This window comes from Pituophis catenifer, unplaced genomic scaffold (assembly GCF_029215685.1).
Source record: "Pituophis catenifer annectens isolate HBS135680 unplaced genomic scaffold, rPitCat1.0.hap2 SCAF_2, whole genome shotgun sequence".
NCBI lineage: Eukaryota > Metazoa > Chordata > Lepidosauria > Squamata > Colubridae > Pituophis > Pituophis catenifer.
In genome coordinates this window covers 122,521,270-122,547,570 of record NW_027256882.1, presented here as the reverse complement: position 1 = coordinate 122,547,570, position 26,301 = coordinate 122,521,270, and the positions used below count along the sequence as shown (strand labels likewise).

General features: G+C 42.8%; 1 protein-coding gene across 1 annotated transcript; it reads left to right on the top strand.

The window, feature by feature from the left end:
* Positions 1-7,665: 7,665 nt before the first annotated feature.
* LOC139310270 (G-protein coupled receptor 54-like) lies at positions 7,666-15,749 on the top strand. Its single transcript, XM_070934432.1, has 5 exons — positions 7,666-7,963; positions 11,209-11,333; positions 11,645-11,780; positions 12,969-13,207; positions 15,390-15,749. The coding sequence occupies exons 1-5, from the start codon at positions 7,666-7,668 to the stop codon at positions 15,747-15,749; spliced, it is 1,158 nt and encodes a 385-aa protein (XP_070790533.1).
* Positions 15,750-26,301: the final 10,552 nt, after the last annotated feature.

Genomic DNA, 26,301 nt, shown 5'->3' with positions numbered 1-26,301 from the left:
AGGAAGGAAAGGAAGGAAAGGAAGGAAAGGAAGGAAGGAAGGAAGGAAGGAAGGAAGGAAGGAAGGAAGGAAGGAAGGAAGGAGGTCCAGTTAAGATTTAAATCTAAACTGGAGGTCATCCATGCTAATTAATTGCATTTTTGGAAGAGCTGGAGAGTGTCTTTCCTTTTTAGACAAAAACTATTTCCAAGTTATTATCTCCCCCACAGAGTTTATCATGTTCCAGATCAATTCCTTTCCCTACACCAATTATTATTATTTGAATATTAAGTCTGAGAAAGCAGTAAACATAATTTAATTACATATTGTCATACAGCAGGAAAAGATTGTCCAAATTACAGATGATACAGAATTGGATGGCATAACTAACGCATTAGATCCAGACGCAAAATTAAAACTGATTCTGATGTCAGAAGCAGGCAGCAAATGACAAGCAATTTAAACAGAGATAAATGCTAAATTGTTCACTTAGGAAAAACAAATCAAATGTACAAGAATAAATAGAAGGGATCTGGCTTGGTAAAAATACAGTGCATGTAAAAGAGATCTTGGAATGGTGACTGATCAAGGAACTGAATACGAGTCAGTGATGTGGTTTCAGAAAGACCATAAAATATAATTTCTGAATCATGGGATGTAATAGTTTCTCTTTGTTCTGCTGGTCAGATGGTCAGAGCACTTGTGTGAAGTTCTGGATACCACACTTAAGGAAGCATTCAGATGAATAATAAAGGGAAAAGGGAACTAGCCTAAGAATCCCTTGAAAGGAGAGCCCTGCAGGATCAGGCCAATTGCCAATCTAGCCTAGCATTTGGTGTTCTACCATGACAAACTAGGGCATTGGGAAAGCTCACAATGAATAACCCTCCTCCACTTCTGCACGCCAGCAATTGGCAGGATGCAAGCCATGGGATTTCTGAAGAAATCAACAATCAGCAAGACTAGAAATCACTGATAATCTCAGTTCCTATGGATTTATACAGATCAATGTTAAAATTATATTCGATGCCAATAAATGTATGCATTGCATAAAGAATCAGAGCCCTTCATTCCTTGTGAATCTTTCTACATTTTGTTTTAGGTAGTCATACTGCAAGCAGGGGAGAAAAAAATATTTTAATATTTTGATTGTATGCATATTCCTTTATCACCCTTCCTCCTTTTTTACCATTACTCCAAGCGAAATAAAATCAGATGTCAGTCAAACCCAGATGTCAATCTTGTCAATCAATCATCTTAGGCTTCCTACCTTCAATAAGTAGCAACACTAATTTAGTAAATTTGGATGGACTTTACTTTACTCTCCTCTATTGGTACTTTATCTTACTATCTAGGTTCAGACAAAAGCAAGGTCAAGACTTTGTGTGTGTGCGTGTATACACACATGTGCACCTTTAAGCTGGCGCGCACACACACACACACACACACACACACACGCACGCACACACACACCTTTAAGCCAGCTTTTTGACTCCTGGCAGCTGCCTGGAGAAGTCCCTGCAGTTTTCTGAGCAAGATTTTTCAAAAGTGGTTTGCCATTGCCTCCTTCCTAGGGCTAAGAGAAAATGACTGGCTCAAGGACAGCCAGCTGGTTTTCTGCCTAGGCTGGAATTAGAATTAATTTCTAGTCTGATGCATTAGTCACTACACCAATCTGTCTCTCTCAAAACTTAATTGCTGCATTTGCACAAAGAATTCTTGGTTAGTTTTAAGTTAATTTATTTTTTGTTGTCTATGGAATGAAGTTAATCGGTTAGTTGATTTATGGTTCAATACCCAGAAAATTTGTTCAGTAAAAGTTGTAACGCATCTTGTCTAAATGTATCATAGACGCTAGGCATTGTAGATTCTCTTTGCCAGGACTCAACTCAATGTCCTGTAGGCAAGGAGCCTGGTGGTGCAGTGGACTACTGTTAAAGTAATATTTAGCTGCCAGCTGCCTTAATTACTGCGAGTTCAATTCTCACCAGGCTCAAGGTTGACTCAGCCTTCCATCCTTCCAAGGTAGGTAAAATGAGGACCTGGTTTGTGGGAGCAATAAGCTGACTTTGTATAAAATAGAACACCGCTTAGGGGGGGCCAAAGGCCCTATTAAGCAGGTATATACAAAAGTATGAAGGCTATTGCTTAAAAGCATTGTAAGCCGCCCTGAGTCTCTGGAGAAGGGCGGTATATAAATCAAATTAATAAATAAATAATAATAAAATAAAGAACACTGAAAAACGTCTCAACAGGTATATCACTGAGCTCCTATTTATAGCATTTCAATCCATGAGGAAGTTCCACATTACTGTATGGCTGGACATAACAAGTAGCAACCGGAGTATTGCAAAGATAGATCAAATAGTTATTTGATCAGGGTCTTTGGCAAAGATTTAGAAAAACTCAACCACAAAAACATGAAATCAGACCAACAGTGGGGGGGGGAACCCTAATGTTTTTAGCAAATATATGAGTGCATCTACACCACATGCATAATTGTGCTTTTAAGAGTAGCTTAATGGATGCAAGCAACGAATTGCTCGGAGGACAAAAAGGATGGAGCAGGTGTGCCATTCCAGGTTTTTGAAGGATGAAATAAATGAAACAACTTATTTAAACCCAAGCAAGTAGCATCCTTGGAATCTTTAACAATGTACACACTTGACCAGCAGAAGATTTGCTGTAGTTCTGACCAGCAAAAGTAACATTAATCACACTTCTATTTGATACTTATTTATTTGCCTGATGCTAAATTAATGGAGAAGGGGAAAAGGAAAGAACCCCCATGATAAGTATGTTCAGGAAGGGAGTCAAGAAAGAAAAAGAGAACACAATCCCTTTCCTCCTCTCTTCTGTTTTGTTCCCTTCCATCACTTCCCATTTACTACACAAAGAGCCCTTTGATTCATCCTTATCGCTCATTATCCGGGTGACTATTTCGTACTCTGCGTCTCTCCACTGAGACAGGTCCCTGAGGATGGAAGTCCTTATGCCAGCAAATGTCACCTTGTGAACAGTTCTTTCAAACAGATCTTTGGGGGTGGAGAGGCTGCATGTGCCTATTGGCAAAGGAAGACCAAAATTATATTTACCAGGCTACAAAGGAGAAGAAACACTAGATGCTCTTCAAACACTGTCTTGTGATGAAAGGCAAATAAAGAAACACTTGAGCCTTTTCAGACCAGGAGGGCCAGCCACTCCATACCCTGCAGACATGCTAGAGGGAGGCTTCTCCCTGTGAGGGGATTAAAGGGCAGTTACAAATTCATCAACCTGGAGATGCAGGAAAAAGAATAATACTCTTTCATTATTCGGGCAAAGAGCCTAAGAGCTGAGGCTTAGAAATGAGCTATAAAAGGCGCATATTTTGAAGCCGCCAGAGAGGATAAGGCATAAATTATTAAAAATGTGGGATGTTAAAGGCAAGACTACGAGCTTGGAGCACATTTTCCTCAGGTAATGAGGATGGTTTAAGAAGGATAAAGAACAGCGCTGATTCTGGCATAAATTCATTGGCTGCATTTCAATTTCATTATTAAACAGGACAGTTAAAAGCTGAGTAGATAATTCATGTAATAAACTAAGCGTGGTTAATATTCATCTTAATTTCTGCTGCATTTTAGGGTGATTTGTTTATGATTCAATATTATATACAAATCTAGAACATGGACTGATTCAATAAAAAGCTTACGTGTGTTGTGTAAATTCAGCCATTCTTTATTCATAAAAGGACATAATCCACTTCCATGGTATTTGGGGAAAAGCTTTTTCCCATACTAGCCCTAAAAATAAAATAAAGAGAGGAAGACAATAGATATCAGAGGTGATCTGTGCAAATGGTGTGGGCCTGAAAATAGTATCAGGATAATTTTGTCCTCCTGGTCTGTCTGAAGAAAGAAGAATGGTGAAAAAAGAAACAGTTGTGAAATTGGAGGGCTGGGAATTCAGTTTCTGATTCCTTGTACATAAATGCCATTATTGACACATGTGCAAAAAGTGCAGAGTGTAGATTGTATTGTGGCAGGTGCCATCTTATCTGTTTTGGCAGTCCCTCCCCATGAATGCTGGTGTTGATAGCTACAGCTACATCTTCTGAAGGTAATTTCCATAATAGAGTCCTTGAAGAAATAACTTCTTTAGTATGTCCTGAAATTTCCATCATTCAGTTTCACTAGATGATCCAAAAATAATACACCAAGAGGCTATTTTACCTAGGTTATCCCACCATTGCAAGGAAGACATAATTGTTCACAGGATGATTGGAAAAATGTAACAGTGATGGAAATACACAGAAGAAGAAACATGTATTATCTCTCAGCCATTACCTTTTCTGCATTGCCATATATTGGCAGCAGTCTCATATAGCAATGCAGAAAAGGTAATGGCTGAGAGACAATACATGTTTCTTCTTCTGTGTATTTCCATCACAGTTACATTTTTCCAATTATCGTATTTTTCGGAGTATAAGACGCACCTTTTTCCCCCCTAAAAGGGAGTGAAAATTTAGGTGCATCTTATACATCGAATATAGCCCCGCCCATCCACTGGCCCCCACCCTCTGTCCTCTGCCTGGCAGCAGTTACCTCCTTGCAAGCAAACAGCAAGAAAAAACAGCTCCTTTCTGCTTCAGCACAGCTTATTTAGCACAAGTTGATTAGATCGGCCTCCTGACTCTCAGCTGATTTACTCTCAGTTGTTTTGCTCAGGCTCTGCTGCTTGCTGCAAAGAGCTAAATTGCTGGAGCAGATTTTTTTTTCCTTGTGCTAATCAAGCTTTGCTGAAAACGAAAATGAAAGTAAAGCAGGCTGTTTGCTGCAACCAGGCAAAATTACTCAGAGGCAGAGGGAGATTTCTTTTTCTTCTTTTCCTCACCAAAAAAGGTAGGTCCATCTTATACTCAGGTGCATCTTATACTCCGAAAAATATGGTGTGTGTGTGTGTATATATATATATTCCATCCGTTTGTTTTGTTTTTGTTGAGTAGTTGATTTTTTTTGTAGTTTTTCATATAATTTTCTTAGATAGATAGTATTTTTTATATTTCTTTCTGTAAACCTGTTAAGTACTTAAACAAAACAAACAGCTTTTAAAACACCGTTTGCTTTGTGCCTTCTGTTTCAGATGAAGGGAATGGACCTAATTCTTTCTGCTTACAAAGTACATGTTCTACCCATTGCAATGCAGTGCAATAAAATGTTGTTGCTTTGTTGTTTTCTTTAAAATATATCCCAAACTTTTCCTCCTAGCATTTTCCCACAAATGCAGAGGCTGCCTTTTTGCAAATCAACCAAGTATTGATCCATTGGTCAAGACAGAAATTGACTGACTCTCTTATTGCCCAAGCCTGATGTATGGGCTGAGAGAGAGAGAGACTGGCCCAAAGTCACCCAGCCAGCTTTCATGCCAAAGACTAGCCTAGAACTCATAGTCTCTTGGTTTCTAGCCTGGTGCCTTAACCACTAGGCCAAACTGGCTCTAGTAAAGCTGTCAACATTGCTTTGTGGCTAAAGGCCTTGATTCATTGTTATTATTTTTCTGATCTTTTTGTCCAGGGCTTTTAGTTCTATTTGACTCCAGTTCACTATTCCAGCTGTGTTTCTAATGACTGGAATTGTCCAGGTGTTAATGGTATTTCCTCCACTGGGTTTGGATTTTAAGTTCTTCTTCACTTTCATGATATATTCATATTTAGTTTTCTTCTTGACTATAACATGCTTGATGTTGTCAGCTTCAAGGATGCTCAGATATTTGTAACTATCTTCTTGATCCAGACTCATGACATTATTTCTGTAGAGCATCTTGATACCACCAATGTTCATGAGTTTATCCCCCGTCGATGATAAGGGTGGCACTTTTATCCAAACTCTATGGCAGTATCTTGGCTGTATAGCTGGGCAGTGTTGAACAGTGATTCTATTTCAGGTGGTGTTTTTCTATACAATTCAGATCATTCATGTAAAGGAGGTGGGGTAGCCTGACAGATATAGTAATAGCAATAGCAATTAAACTTATATACTACTTCACAATGCTTTCCAGCCCCCTCTAAGCGGTTTACAGTGTCAGCATATTGCCCCAACAATCTGGGTCCTAATTTTACCGACTTCAGAAGGATGGAAGGCTGAGTCAGCCTTGAGCCTGGTGAGATTCAATCTGCCAAACTGCTAGCAGCTGGTGATCAGCAGAAATAGCCTGCAGTACTGCACTCTAACCACTGCGCCACCGCAGCTCATTATATATTATATATTTAATTATATATTAGATATTTTAGATATATTAGATATATATTAGATATATTAGATATATTAGATATTTGATAGCCATATTATTATTATACACACAGCAATGTGAAATCACAACTGCCAGTTCTTTAGCTATTGTTGGACCTACTTAGTTATCATTTCCTGGTGCAAAGGAATTGAGGGATAGAATAAGACCCACCACATCATCCGGACCACCTGCAGCCCTCCAAATATTTCTTAAACTACAGTTCCCAGGAGCCCCAGCGAGCCTGGCCAATGGCAAACACCGCAGGGAGTTATAAGAGTTTGAGCGGCTTTGCCCACCCAAGTAAGCAGGACCCCCGCCCACTGAGGCAAGTCACTCCCAAGCCAGTGGTGAAATCCAATTTTTTTTTACTACTGGTTCTGTGGGCGTGGTGTGGCTTGGTGGGCGTGCCATGGCTTGGTGGGCGTGGCAGGGGAAGATACTGCAAAATCTTCATTCCCACCCTACTCCAGGGGAAAGATATTGCAAAATCTTCATTCCCACCCTACTCCAGGGGAAAGATATTGCAAAATCTTCATTCCCACCCTACTCCAGGGGAAAGATATTGCAAAATCTCCATTCCCACCCCACTCAGGCCAGCCAGAGATGTTATTTGTCGATTCTCCGAACTACTCAAAATTTCCGCTACCGGTTCTCCAGAACCTGTCAGAACCTGCTGGATTTCACCCCTGGTCCTTCCCGCTCTCCTCTAAGAACTCCAGGGACACCCCACCCACCCAAAAAAACCCGAGGAAATTTGCAGAGGGGCAAGTTATTTCTCCTGCTTAACTCGGCTTTCCGTCGAGCCTTAATTCTTCTTTGGGGCTACCGCCAGGCAGACAGTCTTCACCCAGGAACCTCTTCCATCTGCTTGCGGCAGCGTCCTCGGGAGCCAATCAAAGCCGCTCTTCGCGCCGCTCTTCCTTAAGTTCAGCCGTCGGAGCCTCTTAGAAAAGTCCGGGATGCTGCGCTTGGGCGGACTATGGCAAGAGCCCCGCGGAATCCAGCAGGCTCGGCGCGGAGAGCATTTGCAGTCCTGGAAGGTGCGCTTCTCCTCCCGTTGCGCTTGCAAGCCTAACTCTGGCGATCGCGGCGGCTGCAGTAGCAAAGCAGGGAGGCACCAGAAAGAAGCGGGGAAAGCGAGCGGGTCCTGAACTGTTACAAGGGGAGGGCAGGTTTCCCGTCTCTTACTTTGGGCAGGCGGCTGCCTTAGCGGTGGGACTACTGGACGCACCGTCCACCTCTTCCGCTAAGAAGAGATTGAGGGTCCCGGTTGTCGAAGGAGGAAGGGGCTGCGGGCCTCGGCCCCCTCCTGCCCCGATTTCAGAGGCGTTGCTGAAACTGAGGCTCTCGCAGCCGCACGTTGCTTGGAAGCAGGGCTGCTCCACCGTGGAGCTAACCCTCTGCTGCCCCTCCCGTATGGCTGCGGAGCCCCTGCCTTCCGAGGCTTCCTGGGGCAACTGGATGGACGAGCCCACCGTAGCCTGGCAGAATGATCCCATCAGCCCCAAGCCCAAGAAAGCCTTCCAGCTCGGAACGCAGTTCTGGATCTTTAACCACAGCGGAGAGGAGACCTCGCCCCCGTTTCTGACCGATGCTTGGCTGGTGCCGCTCTTTTACGCCCTCATCATGTTGCTGGGTCTGGTGGGGAACGGCCTGGTCATCTATGTCATCAGCAAACATCGCCAGATGCGCACAGCCACAAACTTCTACATTGGTGAGTGAGTCCCGGGTCCCCACTCAGTTAGTAGCAGAACTCATTTGGAACCCAGCTGGCTGCAAGGCGGCAGAGTCAGCTAACATACTTTTCTTCGGCATATTGTCAAATGAGGGGCAAAAAAGATTCTTGTAGCACTTCTGTTGGATGTTCTGCCTTAGCTGGAATCTAGAACCTGACAGGGTTTTACATCTAGGTTCTCGCTCTATCCAGTCAACGTCCATCGATACGATTTAAACGAACATTTAAGATCATGCAAGTTCCCACTGATAACACCAGTTGCTTGTAACATTACAATCAATTGTGTACAGTGAAGTTGGCATTTCTAAGGCATTAAATTTGTTTGTAATATTTGAAACGGGAGTTATATTGCTCGCCACTTGCTCCGAGCTGTAAATAAAGTGTTTTTAAACATTAGCTTTGATTACATTTAGTGATTTTACAGACAAATGGTTAAAATACTTCCTTTAAAAAAAACACACACACTCAATAATCCTTACTGCATTTCCAGATTACACTGATGTGTTGCTCTTTAAGTTCTTCAGCAGTTGCCAGGTAAAAATCCAGAGTGTGTTGTAACTTTAAAGGATTATTATTATTATTATTATTATTATTATTATTATTATTATTATTATTATTATTATTTATTGGTTAATCTTTAGTGAGATTCACAGCCTTTGAGGCTGGTTAATAGCTCAGCAGCTCGAGTCCTAACCAAGGACCTAGGAATTATTATTATTATCATTATTATCATTATTATTATTATTATTATTATTATTATTATTATTATATATAGGAATATACTGGTTTACATTAATTTCATATATGTGTGTGTGTGTGTATGTGTGTGTGTGTGTGTGTGTATGAAATTCATGTAAACCAGCATACTACTCAATGCATTTTTCAAGTGTTTTCAATTTGTGGGTGCTACAACACTGGAGGTTTTTAAGAAAAGATTGGGCAGCCATTTGTCCAGAATAGTATAGGGTCCCCTGCTTGGGCAGGGGGTTGGAGTAGAAGACCTCCAAGTTCCTGTCCAACTCTGTTATTCTGTATTCTGAATATATTAAGATAGTGAACATTACAAAGGTATTTACAATACGTTCAGAGAAACTAGGTTAAAAAATTCTTATCCCCAAGCTCTGACCCATTTTCATATGGCACACCTAATCCATAAGATATTGGGAAACTTGAGGCCTTCCGGGGTGGCTGTGCTACAACTCCCAGCTTTCATCATTGTTAGCCACAGTGGCTGGGGCTGATGGGAATAGAAATTCAATGTTTCAGAGAGCCATAAGTTCCTCACCCTTGGCTTAGTCTATCATAGCTCACAAAGCTGGGCAACCATATGCATCAGAAGAGGCGAGGCAATCTGTATCGTATCCCTAGTTGATCTGGCATTATTATGCATGCCATTCGATATAAACATTTTCACATTATGAAAAAGGTATGCACACTTAGTCTAGACAAACGCAGTATGCTTCCTCTTTCAGAGTTAATCTCAGTCCACTTACCATCCTTATTAGAACTGTAGTACATATAATTTGCCCCTTTTCTGTAACCATTCTCTAAAATTAGCACTTGAATTTGGCTGATTTTCATCACACATCCTCAGTATTTTGGGTTCTTCATCCATAGCTCTTAAAGTATAATCCATTAGTCCATCGGTGGGTAAAAAATTACAATTGCAAAGGTTGCTGTCCTATTGCTGTTCGCTCTTGGAAGCTGCTAAGTGTTTCTGCCTTCATTTACTGTGAAAAGGGGAATTTAAGGAACAAGACTGACTAAATCATCCCAATTTTGCTTCTTCCACTCTGAATAAATATTTCAGCCAGTAGGAAATGAAACCAGTTATTCTGGGTTGAGGGCTGAATCTGGGAATCAGGTGAGCTTTAAGAGGTTTAGTTGTCTGTCAAAAGTCACGACAGATTTTGCATGAACGGTGGCAGCCAACTGTAGGGCAAGAAGAAATGGCAAGAGAAAATCAAAGAGCAGATTACCATTCTTCTCCTGCCATTTGTCCCAGTTTGGGGATCAGGTGGCAGGGGAAGGTGGGATCACTTAGGTCTCCAGCCCCAGAGATCAGCTTTGTGAGATAAGTGATCTGGCAGGTCAAGAACCATTTCCCTCTTCTTCTCCTCCCATCCTCTCAGATTGGGTAATCCATACTCCAAAGCAGCCTGAAAGCAGGTGACTGGATAAGGAGACAAATGCCACGAAGCAGCAGAAAAAGAGCACTCTTTCTATTCTCTTTCTCCTTCCAATACCTTGGGTACTGACTACTCAAGCTGATCCAAATGGGGGTTTGGCTGGAAAGATTTGAATTTTCTCATTGCTCAAAGCTGAATTGCCCAGAAGGACTATACCAATTGACTGGAGGGGATGGAATGGTATTTCCCGTATCAACTGGTAGTCTACAGATGTAGTGCTGATCCCACCCATTTGGGGTCCCCTGGATCAAATCATCAATTGGTTGGCAAAGCACATCTTGTCTCACTCAGAGGAAAAACTGCCATGACTTGCTATGTGCTTAAAGGGGAAAAGCAACTATCTTAACCCCAGAACTTCTAAAATGACTTTAAATCATCTTAGGCATGTGTTGATAAGATAAAAATAAAATGCAAGAAATAGACAAAGATAAATAAATGTTAAAAGCAAACTTTCTAGGCTGGATATTCAGCAAGAATACTTTAATGAGATGTCCCTTTCTTCTGGAATATTAAGGCACTGATGACTCCACAATGTGAGCTGAAGTACTGTGTTTCAAAATCTGGTGGAGAACATGAAACAACAGCGATAAAAGTCAGGAGGAGGGATGTGTGCAGTGGTGGTATTCAGCCGGTTTGCATCAGTTCGGGCGAACGGGTAGTGGCGATCTGCGGGTGGGCCTGCACACCTGCCCCAGCGCTATGCCATCCTATTTAGCCATGTTTTCTAAGCTGCATGCATGCATGCAAGCTCCCCGCGCAAGCAAAGCACATGCACAGAAGGCCGCACACATGCCTGGAAGGCACGTGCTCACATTTTCGGTGCGTGGTGAACAGGTGATAAAATTATGTGAAACCCACCTCTGGACGTATGGATACATGGGGGATCTCTAGAGCACTTTTTCTTTTGAGTCCCAGACAAAGAGGAGTCCTTTGTGTTAGACAGAACTTTAAGACTTGAATCATGGAAGGAGGTTGACATTACTTGTCTCAGCTAACCTTATGCCAAAGCTGATCTCAACTTTGTGTCTTTCACAGCAAATTTGGCTACCACTGACATCATATTCTTAGTGTGCTGTGTTCCCTTCACTGCCACTCTCTATCCCTTACCCAGCTGGGTGTTTGGTGACTTTATGTGCAAATTTGTCAACTATTTACAGCAGGTGAGCTTGAATTATCTATATTATCATTTTATTATCTACCATATCTGTAATTTTATTTTAATCCCCACAGGTACAATTGATGATATGAAGTGCCAAGATCATAGCTGTATGCTAGGACAGGCAACCCACAGGCTGTTTACATTTTCCCAACACCCTTCCTAAGCTATTATAGATCTGCAGGGACTATAAATGATTCACAGTGAATGCAAATAGCACTGTTCTCACTTTAAAAAGGGGAAGGATGTGCACAAGTAGCTGAAGGATGAATTTAGATTTCGTTGTCTTTACCACATGCTTTGTCTTCTCATCAGGTGACTGTCCAGGCCACCTGCATTACTCTGATGGCTATGAGTGTGGACCGCTGCTATGCTACATTGTATCCACTGCAGTCATTGCGTTATCGAACCCCCCAGATAGCCATGTCCATCAGCTTTGCTATTTGGATTGGTAAGTGGGGGATCTGCAAAATCTATGAGTTCTTATGCCTCTGGAAAAAGAAGAGGCTATGTAGATTGAGGTGGAAGGGAGACCAAACCCATGTCTGACACATCCAAACTTTCCTCCTTGGGATTAACCTGATAATCTCTAGTGTTGCTTATTTAATTAAGAAATGAGGTCAGAAAGAAAGGGAATGTAAAAAGTGTTACTATTACTTTGAAATATACATGTATTTAAAATAAGCAGCATGCATAAAAATCAAGGCGACTCAAACATCCTAACTTTGAAGCCATTATTTCAGTTCAAACCACTAATCTTCCAGTCTCATTGCAAGTTGGACCGTATATAAGTTTAATAAATAATCGTAATTTGACATCAGAATCTAGGATTCTGACCTATCCATTCAATTTCCTGTAAACAAGCGGTTTCCAAGCCTTTCAGTTCATCAACCCCTTCATGAAGTTTCAGATTTTATTTATCAATCCCCAAACTTTTACTATATGAAAATAATTTAATAAATATTACTTTAACTTACTTACACAAAGTGCTATGTGTAAACTTAAAATAATCTTTGATAACAACAATTATCAAAAGATAACAATTATCTTTAGATTGTTTAAACGTCAAGTGGTTGACTGTCATGGCAAAGCTAAACATTCTAAATGATGGATTTTTGAACGTGGTCATATTTCAGTTTCCTCCCTTTTCATCCTTCGGTCTCTGGGCTAGGTTTATAAATGCTTTGAACAACACTTTCAAAAATATTCTCCCTTACCTCTATTATATATTATATGAGAACCAGTGTGGTGTAGTGGCTAAGGCACCAGGCTAGGAACTGGGTGATTATGAGTTCTAGGCCTACTTAGCCAGCAGGGTAACCTCCAGCCAGTCACTTTCTCTGAACCCTAGGAAGAATCCAATAACAAACTATTTTTTTAAATCTTGCTAAGAAAACTGCAGGGATTAGTTTTTATCTCTATTAGTAAATCAGCAACCATACTCATTCACATATCCATGCATCCATGCACCCATGCGTCTGTCCATCCATCCATCCATCCATCCCATCCACTGTTCTCCTTTCCAAGAAATAGGATCATTATCCTAGTTTTTCTCAAGTCTCTATAGAGCTTGTTTTCTAAATCCAAGGATTTAAAGTTCTCATCCAAGGATTGTGAGTTCTGTCTCTATGACCTCCAGGTTCCTTCATTCTCTCCTTGCCCATGGCTATGTATCATCGTACTGAAAATGGCTACTGGTATGGTTTACGTACCTACTGCATTGAAGCTTTCACAAGCAAGAGCCAGGAGCGCAGTTTTATCCTCTACACTTTCCTGGGTGTTTATCTATTGCCTCTTCTCACTATTTGCTTCTGCTACACCGTCATGCTCAAGCGCATTGGACGTCCTGTGGTTGAACCAGTAGACCATGATTACCAGGTAAGATAGTGGAAAGAACCGTACTTCAGTTGTTAGATTTTTCTTATAGCTCCTGCAGTCCCCTGTATGTGCAAAAACAAAGTCCCAGTTCAGATAATTTAAACAAATGTTAAAAAGAAAAAAATCTGAAAGAAAAGTTGAAAACCTATTCTCTCTCATACATTGCTTAGGTGTCACCAGAATAAATTTCATGGCATTGTCAATATGTGTAATGAGTTTTGGAGAGAGTTGAAATCATTTTCGTCGCTCATGCAGCATAGTTTGCTAATTAAGCTACTTTGCACATAATTAACCTTAAGGTCAACTAGGAGCCTGAGGAATCATAAACAGGTTTGTTGTGACTCATAAATGCCTAATAAATCATGCCTTCCTTTATAATAACAAATATATTAATCTTAATTAAGAATAAAATAATATTTAATCAAATATAACCTCATTGGTTAAACAACTTTGTCTAGTGTGGGCTAGTCTTTCCCTGCTGTTGTCTCCACTCTATGGAACAGCTTGCCCCAGTGGCCGGTCCACAATCTCCTGGCCTTCTAAAAGAGCATTAAAACCTGACTCTACCAACTGGCCAGGGGATCTAAGTGTGTCATGCCACCCTGGGGGTGGTTGGTGGGTTGAAGGTGCTTCTACCGCCTTTTAACTCTGCAGTTGTTGATGTTTTTTTAAAAATCTTTGGTTTAAGATGGTTTTTAATTATGTTTTTAACTATGGCTTTTATATGATTTGACTGTTTTGTTTGTAAATACCCAGAGTCATGCAAGTATGATGGGCAGGATAGATATTTGATAAACAAACATTTTTTTTTCTTATTTCATTTCATTATCAATTTAAAATACCTGGCAAAACAGACATATTTTTGTATGCTCCTATATTGCTGAAAATGTGAAAGGTTCTTTGGATACAATATTTGGGTTCATCAATTCTCATTTTGTCTTCTTCAACCATTTATATAATATCTTTCACTAAGAAATTGACTTCCTATGTGTTCTGAATTCTCAAATTCTATATCAGTTATGGAGCAGAAAAAATTAAGGTATGCTTAGTTTGTTTTATTCCCAGTCATTTTTATCCAAGAAGTAAATTAAGTTAAGTTAAGTCAGGAGTCAGCAACCTGTGGCTCTGGAGCCACATGTGGCTCTTTCACCCCTCTGCTGCGGCTCCCTGTCATTCAAAATATGCATCACAACCGCCAGTGTGCGACACCAGCCGGCACGCTATTTATTGAGCTTTTCAACTCCTGGTAGGCTAACTATGGATAAATCCAAGAAAATAAAAGTTTCAGAAGAAAATAGAACATTTAATTCAACTACATATGCTAGTTTTGTGGCTGCTCAAGAAATAGTCAAGCATGGGAAGGGTTTTGTGGCTCCTGGTGTTTTCTTTTCTGTGGGAAATGGATCCAAATGGCTCTTTGAGTGTTTAAAACCCCTGAGTTGAGTTAAGTTAAGTTAAGTTAAATTATTCAGTTGATCTTCCTTCCCCAAAGGTCTCTACACTTGTGGGAACATTCAGGAAGAAAAAAATTGTAATGAGTAGGAAAATGGAAAAAAAGGTGAACATAAGATGATAAGTAAAGGGACTGTCAATGTAAGGATAGACAAATAATACCCCCCCCCCAGTGATAGCCAGATTGATGTACTGGTTAAATGTGCTGGATTATAAACCAGGAGACCATGAATTCTAGTCCGGCTCTAGAATTGCAAAATCCAGATGAATGGGTTTGGGTCAGCCCTAGCAAGAAGGTACTAGCAAGCCACTTCCAAAAACTTTGTAAACTGCCAGAAATCTGGGCAGAGACATCCAGCATGTCCAGAGTTTCAAAACAGCTCTAAAAGGCCTGCTGAGTTCCTTGCATTTCACTGCACATTTACCTTTCTTTGGAAAATACCTCTCCAAAGATACATATTCTAAAAATTTGGGATAATTTATATTACGTATTTATACAATTTACCGGTATATGCCACCACCTCGCTCTGCAAAGTGACTCTGGGCAGTTTACAATTAAAATAATAAATATTAAAATATTAAAATGACTGCCTAAAATAGCAATTGTCTTCCTCCTGAATCTGAAACCAGAAGATCTTTTTTTCCTGCTAAACCAGGCAATTGGCCTGGCTGATCAACTGGCACACTCTCCATAAACACTGTTCATGTGTGTGTTTCTGTTCATTTCCAGCAAGTGCAACATCTCTCTGAGCGCTCAGCTGCCATGCGAGCTAAGATTTCCAAGATGGTTGTAGTGATTGTACTTCTTTTTGCCATTTGCTGGGGTCCTATCCAGTTCTACCTGCTTTTTCAGGGCTTCTATCTCCATTTCCAGGCGAACTATGAAACCTATAAGATTAAGACATGGGCTAATTGCATGTCATATGCTAACTCTTCCCTCAACCCTATTGTTTATGCTTTCATGGGAGACAGTTTCCGCAAATCCTTCAAGAAGGCGTTCCCCTTCCTCTTCCGCCAGCGTATACGGGACAATGGCATGCAGTCAGGCTCCCATAATGCAGAGATGAAATTTGTAACTGAAGAGACCTAGCTTCTGTTGTGAGGAGAACTTGGCTGGCTTCCTTCCAGAGAAAGGATATTCCAACTGACATATTAAAAGTAAGATGGCTACTGACTCAGCCATATATGAAAGGTAATTTCTTCCATATCACCTACACAAAGCAGAATTTTCTGCATTCTAGGCTAAGTAAATTCAATAATGATAATAATTAGGGATTCCGTATTATTCATTGTGAATTTTAATTTTAAAGGCTTCAGGAATCTACACCGCTGTATTAGGTTTCAATGCTGGCAGAAGCTAGCCTACTGTTTTGTGTTTATGGTCATCTTTAGAATATAGGTCCTGTACAACCTGGATTTATCCGGTCTCTGGATGTAAAATGTAAAAATAAATAAAATTTTTGAAACTGATTTTTTTCTCCTGAGGCTTATTGAGATTCAAAGGTTTGTTTTTAAAAAATAACAGATTACAATAATAAAATAACAGATTAAGATCATTCAAAAGACACATCCCTGAACCAATGGCAGTTAAGATGTATCCCTGTTTAACCAACCCACACAGTGTTAATATTTAATATCCATTAGTGCCCTAACGTTATTATTTTTTATTTTTAACCACTATCTGATGCAAAAAGATGATGGCCTGATTTAACCAACATGCTAACACTTGACTAGGTTCCCTAAGTAGACTGAACTCCAAGCTCCCCCATCTTATCTCAGTCTGGAACAGAGACGGGACTGATTCTTGGGTTGTAAGAGCAAACATATACCTGGCTGCCATAGGAGCATTTGCCCACATAATACCTCACTGATATTGCCTGAAATATTTGTTATATGGCCTCCTTGTAAACATGAGTCTTCTCTCTCTAAAACAGTGTTAGACGTCTGTGTTTAAAAAACAGGGAGGTCACTCTCTTTATAGTGCTCTAACCTTGGGATTTTATGCATGTGCACACATGAGGCTTACTTATAAGGAATAACCTTGATAGATTACCCCAAGACGCTTGTTACTCTGACCATATGACAAGTTTCAGGACATACCCATCTTCCTCAAATAGCCCAACCATAGGACAAGAAGAGAAGTGTGGACCAGGAGACAGATCTCTAGCTGCATCCAAGTCCCTGGCAGTTGAGAACTGAATGGGATCCAGCTTTCCTGGGATCTACTACTGAATGCAAGAGATGTTCTTTCCAGACTGCACACTGTCTTAGTTTTTCCCCCCCCCTCCTTCCTTCTCTTACTTTTAATAGAGACCTTGGGTTGCTTCAAACAGTCTCCAGACAAGAACACAGTAATTAGCAGTGATTGCATTAAGTCAGGCAGACCTTCCAAGTGATTCTGGCCAGCTTGTCAGTGAGCAGGGACAACTTTGCACAGTGTACACTCGCTCAAGTTGCTGGACTTGACTTGAGCAAGTTCCTTGACAACAGTAGTTGTTGTGGAGAAGAGAAGGTTAAATAATTTCTGACTCTTCCCACACACATCAATCCACAATGTAACCATTTCTCCTTTCCACTTGTCTCGCAATGACTCATATTTTCTGATGTCAGCAGCCATCATTTGCTAGGGATACTGTGCTTTGGAACAAGCTGGTAATTCACCAGGCAGTTGTTTTTACTTTCCGTCTCGTCTCCCCACTTTTTATATTTATTGTTTGAGAATTCATGTTTATGTGAATGATGGTTGAACCTTTCTTGAAGCCTAACACTTTAGATATATTCATCTACTAACATTCAATTGTTTCAGATTCCCTTCCTTTATAAAATACAAACATTTCAATCTGATGGGAATTGCTTGAGCAGTGAAAGAATTTTTTTTAAAAAAACGTCCCCAGTAAGAAAAATCAGAATTCCATCCCTCCCTATTCTATTCACTAAGATTCATTTCCAACATGGTTGCTCAGGGTAAGGTAACCCCTCATTCTTGTCAGCATGATAATATACATAGAGCAGAGGTGTCAAACTCAAGGCCTGGCTGGATTTGGTCCGAGGGGTGCTTAGATCTGGCCATCCTGGAAACAGCAAAGGATTAGCCCGCAGTGCCTCTGCCAGTGAAAAAGGAGCTTGGAGGGCTCTGTTTTCGCTGGCAGAGGGCTATCGAAACAAACTAAAAACAAAACAAAAGAAGAAATGTTTCCCCTTTTGCATTTGAGCATGCAAGAAGGGACAGGAAAGGAGAAAGGGAAAGAAGAAAGACAAAGAAAAAGAAGGGAAGATGGGAAGAGAGCAAGGAAGGAAAAATAAGGAAAGAGGGAAAGGAAGAAGAAAGGAGAATTAAGAGGTGAGGAAAAAGAAGAAAAGGAAGAGAGGGAGGGAGGGAGGGAGGGAGGGAGGAAAGAAGGAAGGAAGGAAGGAAGGAAGGAAGGAAGGAAGGAAGGAAGGAAGGAAGGAAGGAGATTATAATGAGAGTGAGTGAAGGTCTCAGGGAAGTCCTGCCTTAGCACATGGCCACCACAGGTGCCCCCAACATGAGTCCTGTGTCACGCCCACATGGCCACGCCCAGCCCAGCTATGTCCACCATGGCCACACCCCCTACCACCCCCATCACACAAGAAAGATTTTATTTTATTTTATTTTATTTTCAATTTATATACCGCCCTTCTCCCTGAGGACTCAGGGCGGTGCACAGTCAAAATTAAAAACATGAAATACAAATATTAAAAACAATTAAAATCTATATAAATTTGGCCCAAAAATTTAAAAAACCACAAACCAATTAAAAATTTAAAAAATTTTAAAAATTTCTTCCTAAGCCAGCCCGGCTTGCTGGAAAAAGTGGGTTTTAAGGGCACGGCGGAAGGCACTGAGGTCTTGGATTCTCCTTATCTCTGGGGGCAGCTGATTCCAGAGGGTAGGTGCCCCCACAGAGAAGGCTCTCCCCCTGGGGATCACCAGCCTACATTGTTTGGCTGATGGCACCCCGAGGAGGCCCTCTCTGTGGGAGCACACAGGTCAGTGGGAGGTCGTCGGTAGCAGCAGGCGGTCTCGAAGATAGCTAGGCCCTATGCCATGGAGCGCTTTAAAGGTGATAACCAACACCTTGAAGCGCACCCGGAAGACCACCAGGAGCCAGTGCAGCTCGCGCAGGAGCGGTGTTACATGGGAGCGCCATGCTGCTCCCATCACTACCCGCGCTGCTGCGTTCTGGACCAGCTGGAGCCTCCGGGTGCACCTCAAGGGGAGCCCCATGTAGAGAGCATTGCAGTAGTCAAGGCGAGAAGTGACGAGGGCGTGAGTGACTGTGCACAGGGAATCCCGATCAAGAAAGGGCCGCAACTGGCGAATCAGGCGAACCTGATAAAAGGTCCCCCTGGTTACAGCCATCAGATGTTCCTCTAAGGACAGCTGCATATCCAGGAGGACTCCCAGATTGCGAGCCCTTTCTGTGGGGGCCAAGGACTCGCCCCCAATAGTCAGTGATGGAGTCAACTGACTGTATCAGGATGCCAGGAGCCACAGCCACTCAGTCTTGGAAGGGTTGAGCTTGAGCCTGTTCCTCCCCATCCAGATCCGTACAGCCTCCAGGCACTGGGCCATCACTTCAAGGGCATCGCTGGGGTGGCCTTGGGTGGAGATGTACAGCTGGGTGTCATCAGCGTACTGATGGTATCTCACCCCAAAGCCACGGATGATCTCGCCCAGGGCTTCACATAAATGTTGAACAGAAGGGGCAAGAGGACCAATCCCTGTGGCACTCCACAGACGAGAGGCCTCGAGGTCGATCTCTGCCCCCCTGCCAACACAAACTGCGACCGGTCGGAGAGAAAGGAGGAGAACCACCGCAATACGGTGCCTCCCACCCCCAACTCTTCCAGCCGGTGCAGCATGATACCATGGTCGATGGTATCAAAAGCCGCTGAGAGATCTAACAGGACCAGAACAGAGGAGCAACCCCTGTCCCGAGCCCTCCAGAGATCATCAACCAACGTGACCAATGCCGTTTCCGTGCTGTACCCAGACCTGAAACCCGACTGGAACGGATCTAGATAAGATGTTTCCTCCAGGAATTGTGGAAACTGTCGCGCGACCACACTCTCAATAACCTTCGCCATAAAGCGAAGGTTGGAGACAGGACGATAGTTGGCCAATATTGCCGGATCCAGGGACGGCTTCTTGAGGAGAGGCCTCACCACTGCCTCTTTCAAGGCAGCGGGGAAGTAACCCTCACTCAACAAAGCGTTGATAACACCCTGGAGCCAGCCTCGTGTAACCTCCCGGGAAGCCAGTACCAACCAGGAGGGACACGGGTCCAGTAAACATGTGGCCGTACTAAGTCTCCCCAAAATCCTGTCCACATCATCGGGAGTCACAGCATCAAACTCCTCCCAGATAACATTCTCAAGACTATTCCTCGTCACCCTGCCCTGATCTACCCAGTCAGAGTCCAAATCTCCCTGGATCTGAGCGATTTTGTCATACAGGTATTGTCCGAAATCCTCCGCCCTGCCTTCCAAGGGATCCTCCCGCACTCCCGCACTCCCTGCCTTCCAGGGGATCCTCCCGCACTGGAGCAGAGAGCAGGTCACCCTAAACAGGGCGGCCGGACTATTCCCTGATGACGCAATAGAGGTGGAAAAGTAATTAAACTTTGCCGTCTTTATCGCCACTAGGTAGGCCTTAATATGCGACCTTACCAGTGTTCGATCAGATTCAGTGAGACTGGCCCTCCAACCGCTCTCCAGGCGTCTTTTCCGGCGCTTCATTTCCCTCAGCTCCTCAGTAAACCAAGGAGCTGCGCGGGATCGGCACCGGGTCAGAGGCCGCAAAGGCACGACTCGGTCCAAGGCCCCACCAGCCACCCGATCCCAGGCGGCTACCAGGTCCTCAGCCGAGTCATGTGCTAGATCCTCAGGAAATGGCCCAAGCTCCATCTGGAACCTATCAGGATCCATCAGGTGCCTGGGGCAGACACATCTTATTGGCTCCGCCTCCCTGCGGTGGGGTGTAGCGGTTCGAAGGTCCAGGCAAAGGAGCGAGTGATCTGACCATGACAAGGGTTCCATGTCTATATCCCCTATAATAAGATCACTCAACCACTGGCCAGAGACAAAAATCAAGTCCAGAGTGTGTTCCCCCCTGTGGGTGGGGCCATGAACTAGCTGGGTCAGGTCCATGGCCGTCATGGAAGCCATGAACTCCCGAGCCGTCTCAGATGTTTCACCGATGGACGGCAAGTTGAAATCACCCATGACCATAAGCCTGGGTGTATCAACTGCCACCATGGCTATCACGTCGAGGAGCTCGGGCAGGGCCATTGCCGTACGGCAGGGAGCCAGGTATGGAAGCAACAAGCCCATCTGAACCCCATGACCCCATCTCACAAAGAGGGATTCACAACCGGCAATCTGTGGCACAGTGGTCTCCCTCGGACCAAGACCTTCGTTAATAATAACCGCCACCCCCCCACCCCTCCCCTGGGCCCTCGGCTGATGGAATGCTCTGAAGCCTGGTGGGCACATCTCAATCAGAGGGACCCCTCCCTCCGGGCCCAACCAGGTCTCCGTAATACCCGCCAGGTCCGCTCCCCCCTCCTGTATAAGATCGTAAATGAAGGGGGCCTTATTTACCACGGACCTGGCATTGCACAGCATCAGCCGAAGGCCCAGGTCCTGAGTATCTGAGCCACCTAGTATCCGAGGGGAGCCTTGGAGACCGGGGTGCGCAATAGCTCTCAAACAGCGAGTGTGCACCCCCGACACATGATATGGTCTCCTGCTCCCGCCATATCTGCCCCTCCCATCCACCGTGCTGATGATACACCCCTCATTGGTATAGCCCTCCATCCCCTCCCCAATCCCTCGTCCTGCACCCTCCAAACCGTTGCCCCATGCCGGGCTCAGCTCTGACCTTAGTGGATTTCCCCTCCCCCATCCCCTTTGGTCGTCCTCCCAGTTCCCCTTAAAAAATTGTTAAAAGGCCCCCTCCCCGAACCCTTTAAAATCTTATTAAAATACTTTCCTAAAAAACCCCACAAGCCCTTCCTCGCGCCATGCCATCTCTCAGGATTCCAAAATCTGTCATCGAGATAGGCCCTCGATAGAGTGGAGGGCCAAACCTGCGAGAGGGGGGAATCTCGCAGGGCAAGGAGTTCAGACACTGAGTACATTAAATCGTCAGGGGTGAGGATAGTCCATGGTCAGGAGACCACCATGATGTTATAGTACAGGGGGAAAAGTTCCAGTCCATGGCACAGCCAGCCGAATTCCATTGCCCTCTCACAGCAGTGGAGGGGAAGATATGCCATCCGACCCCCGGAAATTTCTTGGCCGACCGTCCTCTCACAAAGGCCGACCAATAAAACTTTGATGGAAGCCCGGGAGTGAAGGCAGCCATACACTGACTCCCACCGGCCTCGAGTCCATAGATCCAATTCCCCATATGGATTAGGAGAAGTCAGAAAGCCCAATCCTCCAGTTCACGAGAAGGATTTAGTTCAAAATTTAGTTCAGGAGAAATCTTGCAAGGCAGGAGATTCAGAGATGGCTTGATGGAAATGGGGGAAAGTAGGAACAACTCAGCAGGCCAGGATAGGCTGGGTGGCTATAGCCATAATGAGGCCAACAAGGTCTTAACTCGGTTGAAAAAAGGAAGGAGGGGAGGGGGAAATATAGGCAGCAACTGCCAACAGACGTTTTCCAGCCCCCTCAAATCTCTCCAAACTTCCAATTGATGGAACATAGTGCTCACCCAGTTTTGCCCCCTCCAGCTCACCATGGAGGTCTCCGGGTCTGCATGGGGGTGGCCCTGCCCCCAAGGGCCAAACACCCTCCAGCCACCAGGGAAATCCACTTTTGAGGCTGCTGCCAAGAGTCCCACACCACCTCAGTTGGTCTACAGGCCTTTAGGAAGCCGCCCTGGCACCAGCCGCCATCCTTGCCGACCACCGTCGCAGACGCCCTCGCCACCGCCGACACCATTGCCATTGGCCCCCCCGCGGCCGTCCCCAGCCGCCCCTCGCCTCCACAGATCTTTCTCGAGGCATCCGGGGGCATGGGAAGACTCCGCAGGGGGCCTCAGCGTCGCCATCGTTGGATGTCGCTGCCGCCGTCCCGCCGACCGCCAGGTAGCTGCTGGATCAATCACAGCCGCCCCACAAGGCCACGCCCACATGCATGGTAGATTCACCTGGACCTTTCAACAACATATATATGCCTTTTGCTGTGTGATTGCTTACAGCTACCATAACATATATGAATTATTGTAGCTGATTAGGTAATGGCATGGGGTTTTTTTTATGTAACCTTTACCAGGCAGATCTGTTTTCCCTGGCCCTGAAGAAACATGCAACATTAATATTTATGGGCACTGTTTTATGAAGGTAAGATCACAAAAGGGATAGTAGATGGCTCTATGAAAGAAATCTCTAGAGTTTCAGTAATGCTCTGTATTACTGAATACATTATTGTATTCAGTAATGCTCTGTACACACCAATGTGACACCAAAACATTCTTTCTTTTAATAATAATCAGCAATCTTGCTGCCTTATTCAGGAACACGGAAGCTCATTAAGTGCACACTATCAGTAAAGTGCACCATAGATAACTCTCTGAGAGGCAGAATAGAAGAAGAAAATTAAAAGGTGTCTGTATTGGCCTGATAACTGACCGGAAAAACACAGAGCATATTTCTTTATGGAAGAGTCAGCCCATCTCTCAAGATTATACTCCTACGGTGCCATTATTCTACCTACATAATTGTTTCTTCAGGGATGCATGATTAAAAAAAAAAAAGAATTGTGGATATTCACAAAAGGGCATACAAAACAAACCACACTATAAGGAGAAAAGAAATTGGAGGTTTTCTACCTGCAAATCTGCCTTACTCCCCCAAAGTCAAAGATGAAAATAGGAAAAACTCTTCTCCAACCCACTAAACCTTCGCTAAATAAGTGGTAAAAAAAAAGCAGAAAAGAGAATAATTCACATGTTTTAGCTCTGAGGATCGCCAGACTCTCTGCTGGTTTACTATGCAATTCTCACAACAGCCCTATGAAGTAGGTTAAGCTGAGAGATCGATGCTTTCCTACTAGACCACATTGGCTACATGGTTGTTTGAAGAAATCATATGTCTTTCTTTCGTTCAGTATCTTCTACTGGAACCACTTGGAATAATTGTTCAGGACAGGAGCACTAATATGTTGAGCTATTACAAATATAAGAGGAGAAAACCCGACAAATATACTGAAAATCAACATTTTCTTCCTTTCCCCCAGTTTCAATACATTTAACATGAACCTTGCTATGAATTGTAGACCTTCTGCTGAAGCCTTTCCTCTTTCCACTTAATGAGCCCTGAAATGGCATTTTCACTGATTTCACAGTAGTTCGCCTTTCATTAAATTGTCCACCTCTATCATTCTATCAGTAGCAGGACATGAGCTGCCATTAGCCAATATGACTGCTAGATTCCACAGTTTCTAAGGCAACCAACAGAGGACAAAGACCAAGAATATGGCCTATCATTTCAGGTGACCAGGAAACTAGGACAGGAAACCCAGTGAAACTGAAATGCAAAATTGACCATTACTGTACTGAAACTTATCATGAATATGCTTTCCTACAGGAAAAAAACCCATGTTTTCACCTCATTATTTCAGAAATGATCATTTTGTCAGTGTCACAACCCAATTGGCATTCTTGAAACCACTGAAATATTCCAATCATTAGGGCAGGGGTCTTCAAACTTGGCAACCTGAAGACTTGTGGACTTAAATTCTGAGAATTCCCAACCAGCATGGCTAGCAAGGAATTATGGGAGTTAAAGTCCACAAGTCTTAAAGTTGCCAAGGTTGGCCTGATTGAAAGAACTGAAGGCACAAATGTATCCATAGAGATGAAAACCAAGTGGAAAATACCTCTATGGAGACAGGAAAGGGTGGAGTGGGTTGAGGCAGTGGGCCATGGCCAATAGCATTTAGTAGGACACCAAACTTCAGTAGCATGAGCAACACTGCTGAAAGCAAACAGGGAAGTTCAATGGGTTAAAGTTGGAATGTTAACTGGTAGAAAATGTCCTGTATTTCCATGATTTGAGTAACCCATCTCATCCCCATCATCAAATGATTCCTCCCTCCCTCCCTCCCTTTCTCTTTCATTTATTTCAGTTCCTGTCCTTTTCCTTTATTTGCTGTTTTGGACCACTTCTTCAAAATCATTTCGGAATCAGGTAAGAGTACTACCAGCAATTCATGGATTCATAACTCACAGTGAATCCACAACAATGTCCACTAATTCCAATTAGCCTAAAGGATCAGCTTTTATCAGCCAGAGAACATATTAGCAACCCCATAACAAAGTTAAGTAACCACAGTACACTGGGAGTACAATATACAGTAGACTAACAGCCTAAGAATTCAGATATTTCATAGCAAGAGCTCTTGTTCATGCAAAAACATAAGAATCTGCTCACCTTCTGAATGTCTAAAGCTTTCTCTAAAGATTTACTATTGACTGTTCCCCTATGACTATCATTAAGTGTTGTACCTTATGATTCTTGACGAATGTATCTTTTCTTTTATGTACACCGAGAGCATATGCACCAAAGACAAATTCCTTGTGTGTCCAATCACACTTGGCCAATAAAGAATTCTATTCTATTCTATTCTATTCTATTCTATTCTATTCTATTCTATTCTATTCTATTCTATTCTATTCTATTCTATTCTATTCTATTCTTCTCACCCAAACTCTTCTCTTTCTGCCTGACAAATATAATGGGAATCAAACCTGCTACCTTTCTTAGTCAGTAAATTTATACAGTCCTGTAACACCAAAGGAATTTCTCATTGGCCAGTCTGGAGTAGAATGTATTGACCCACTGACCTATATTGAGTTGCATTATTCAGCAGTCTCCCCTTGGCTCTAACTTCCTTTTCCCTTGTTTGTCTGCTTACCTACCAGTGAGTTTTGGCCACTTATTTCAATAGTCTCATTTCTCCCCCCCACCTTATTTTGAATGCTTTCTGTGCAATATATCTATGCATGTACAAGTTATTAATTAATAAAAGTTCACAGAACCTGCCTGTGTGAATTAATCTGCCATCAGCCAAAAACATTTTGGAAACAAGCTTCATCCCTAGCATTGGGCAAAAAAGGGAACAAGAGCCACTCCTCCTTTTGCAGAACAGCCTGAACTTAGGCAACTGTCAGTTTTATAACATTTTTAAAGACTACCTTAGAAGTTCTATGAATCAAATAATCACCAATTACAAAATATGTTGCCTCTATAAAGAGTAAGTACTCAGAGCAGGACACCTGGCTTTTTTTTTATTAAGTTTTTTATTTTTTCCAATATAAACATACATATTTTGTGGACAGTGCATTGATTGGGTCAGGTCTTTTTTATACAATGTTAACAATAATAATACAAATAGTATGTGAAATTCCAATCTTCCAACTTCAAACAATACTAGTCTCATTTCATATTCCTCTTACATTTTCCCTTTAGTTCATTTAAGCATAAATAACATTTCTTCGCACTCTGTGTTTATTATCCCTTAATAAATGTTGTCATTCAATATTTTAAATATCACTCATTATTCCACCATAACATCAATATTCCAAATGTATAAGATTACTAATT

What these genes read in the sequence shown, in the direction of transcription:
- LOC139310270 (XM_070934432.1), top strand. Translation starts at nt 7,666, where the DNA reads ATGGCTGCGGAGCCCCTGCCTTCCGAGGCTTCCTGGGGCAACTGGATG. An exon ending in AGCCACAAACTTCTACATTG is followed by an intron (nt 7,964 to 11,208) that starts GTGAGTGAGTCC and finishes TGTCTTTCACAG; the next exon opens with CAAATTTGGCTACCACTGAC. An exon ending in CAGTAGACCATGATTACCAG is followed by an intron (nt 13,208 to 15,389) that starts GTAAGATAGTGG and finishes GTTCATTTCCAG; the next exon opens with CAAGTGCAACATCTCTCTGA.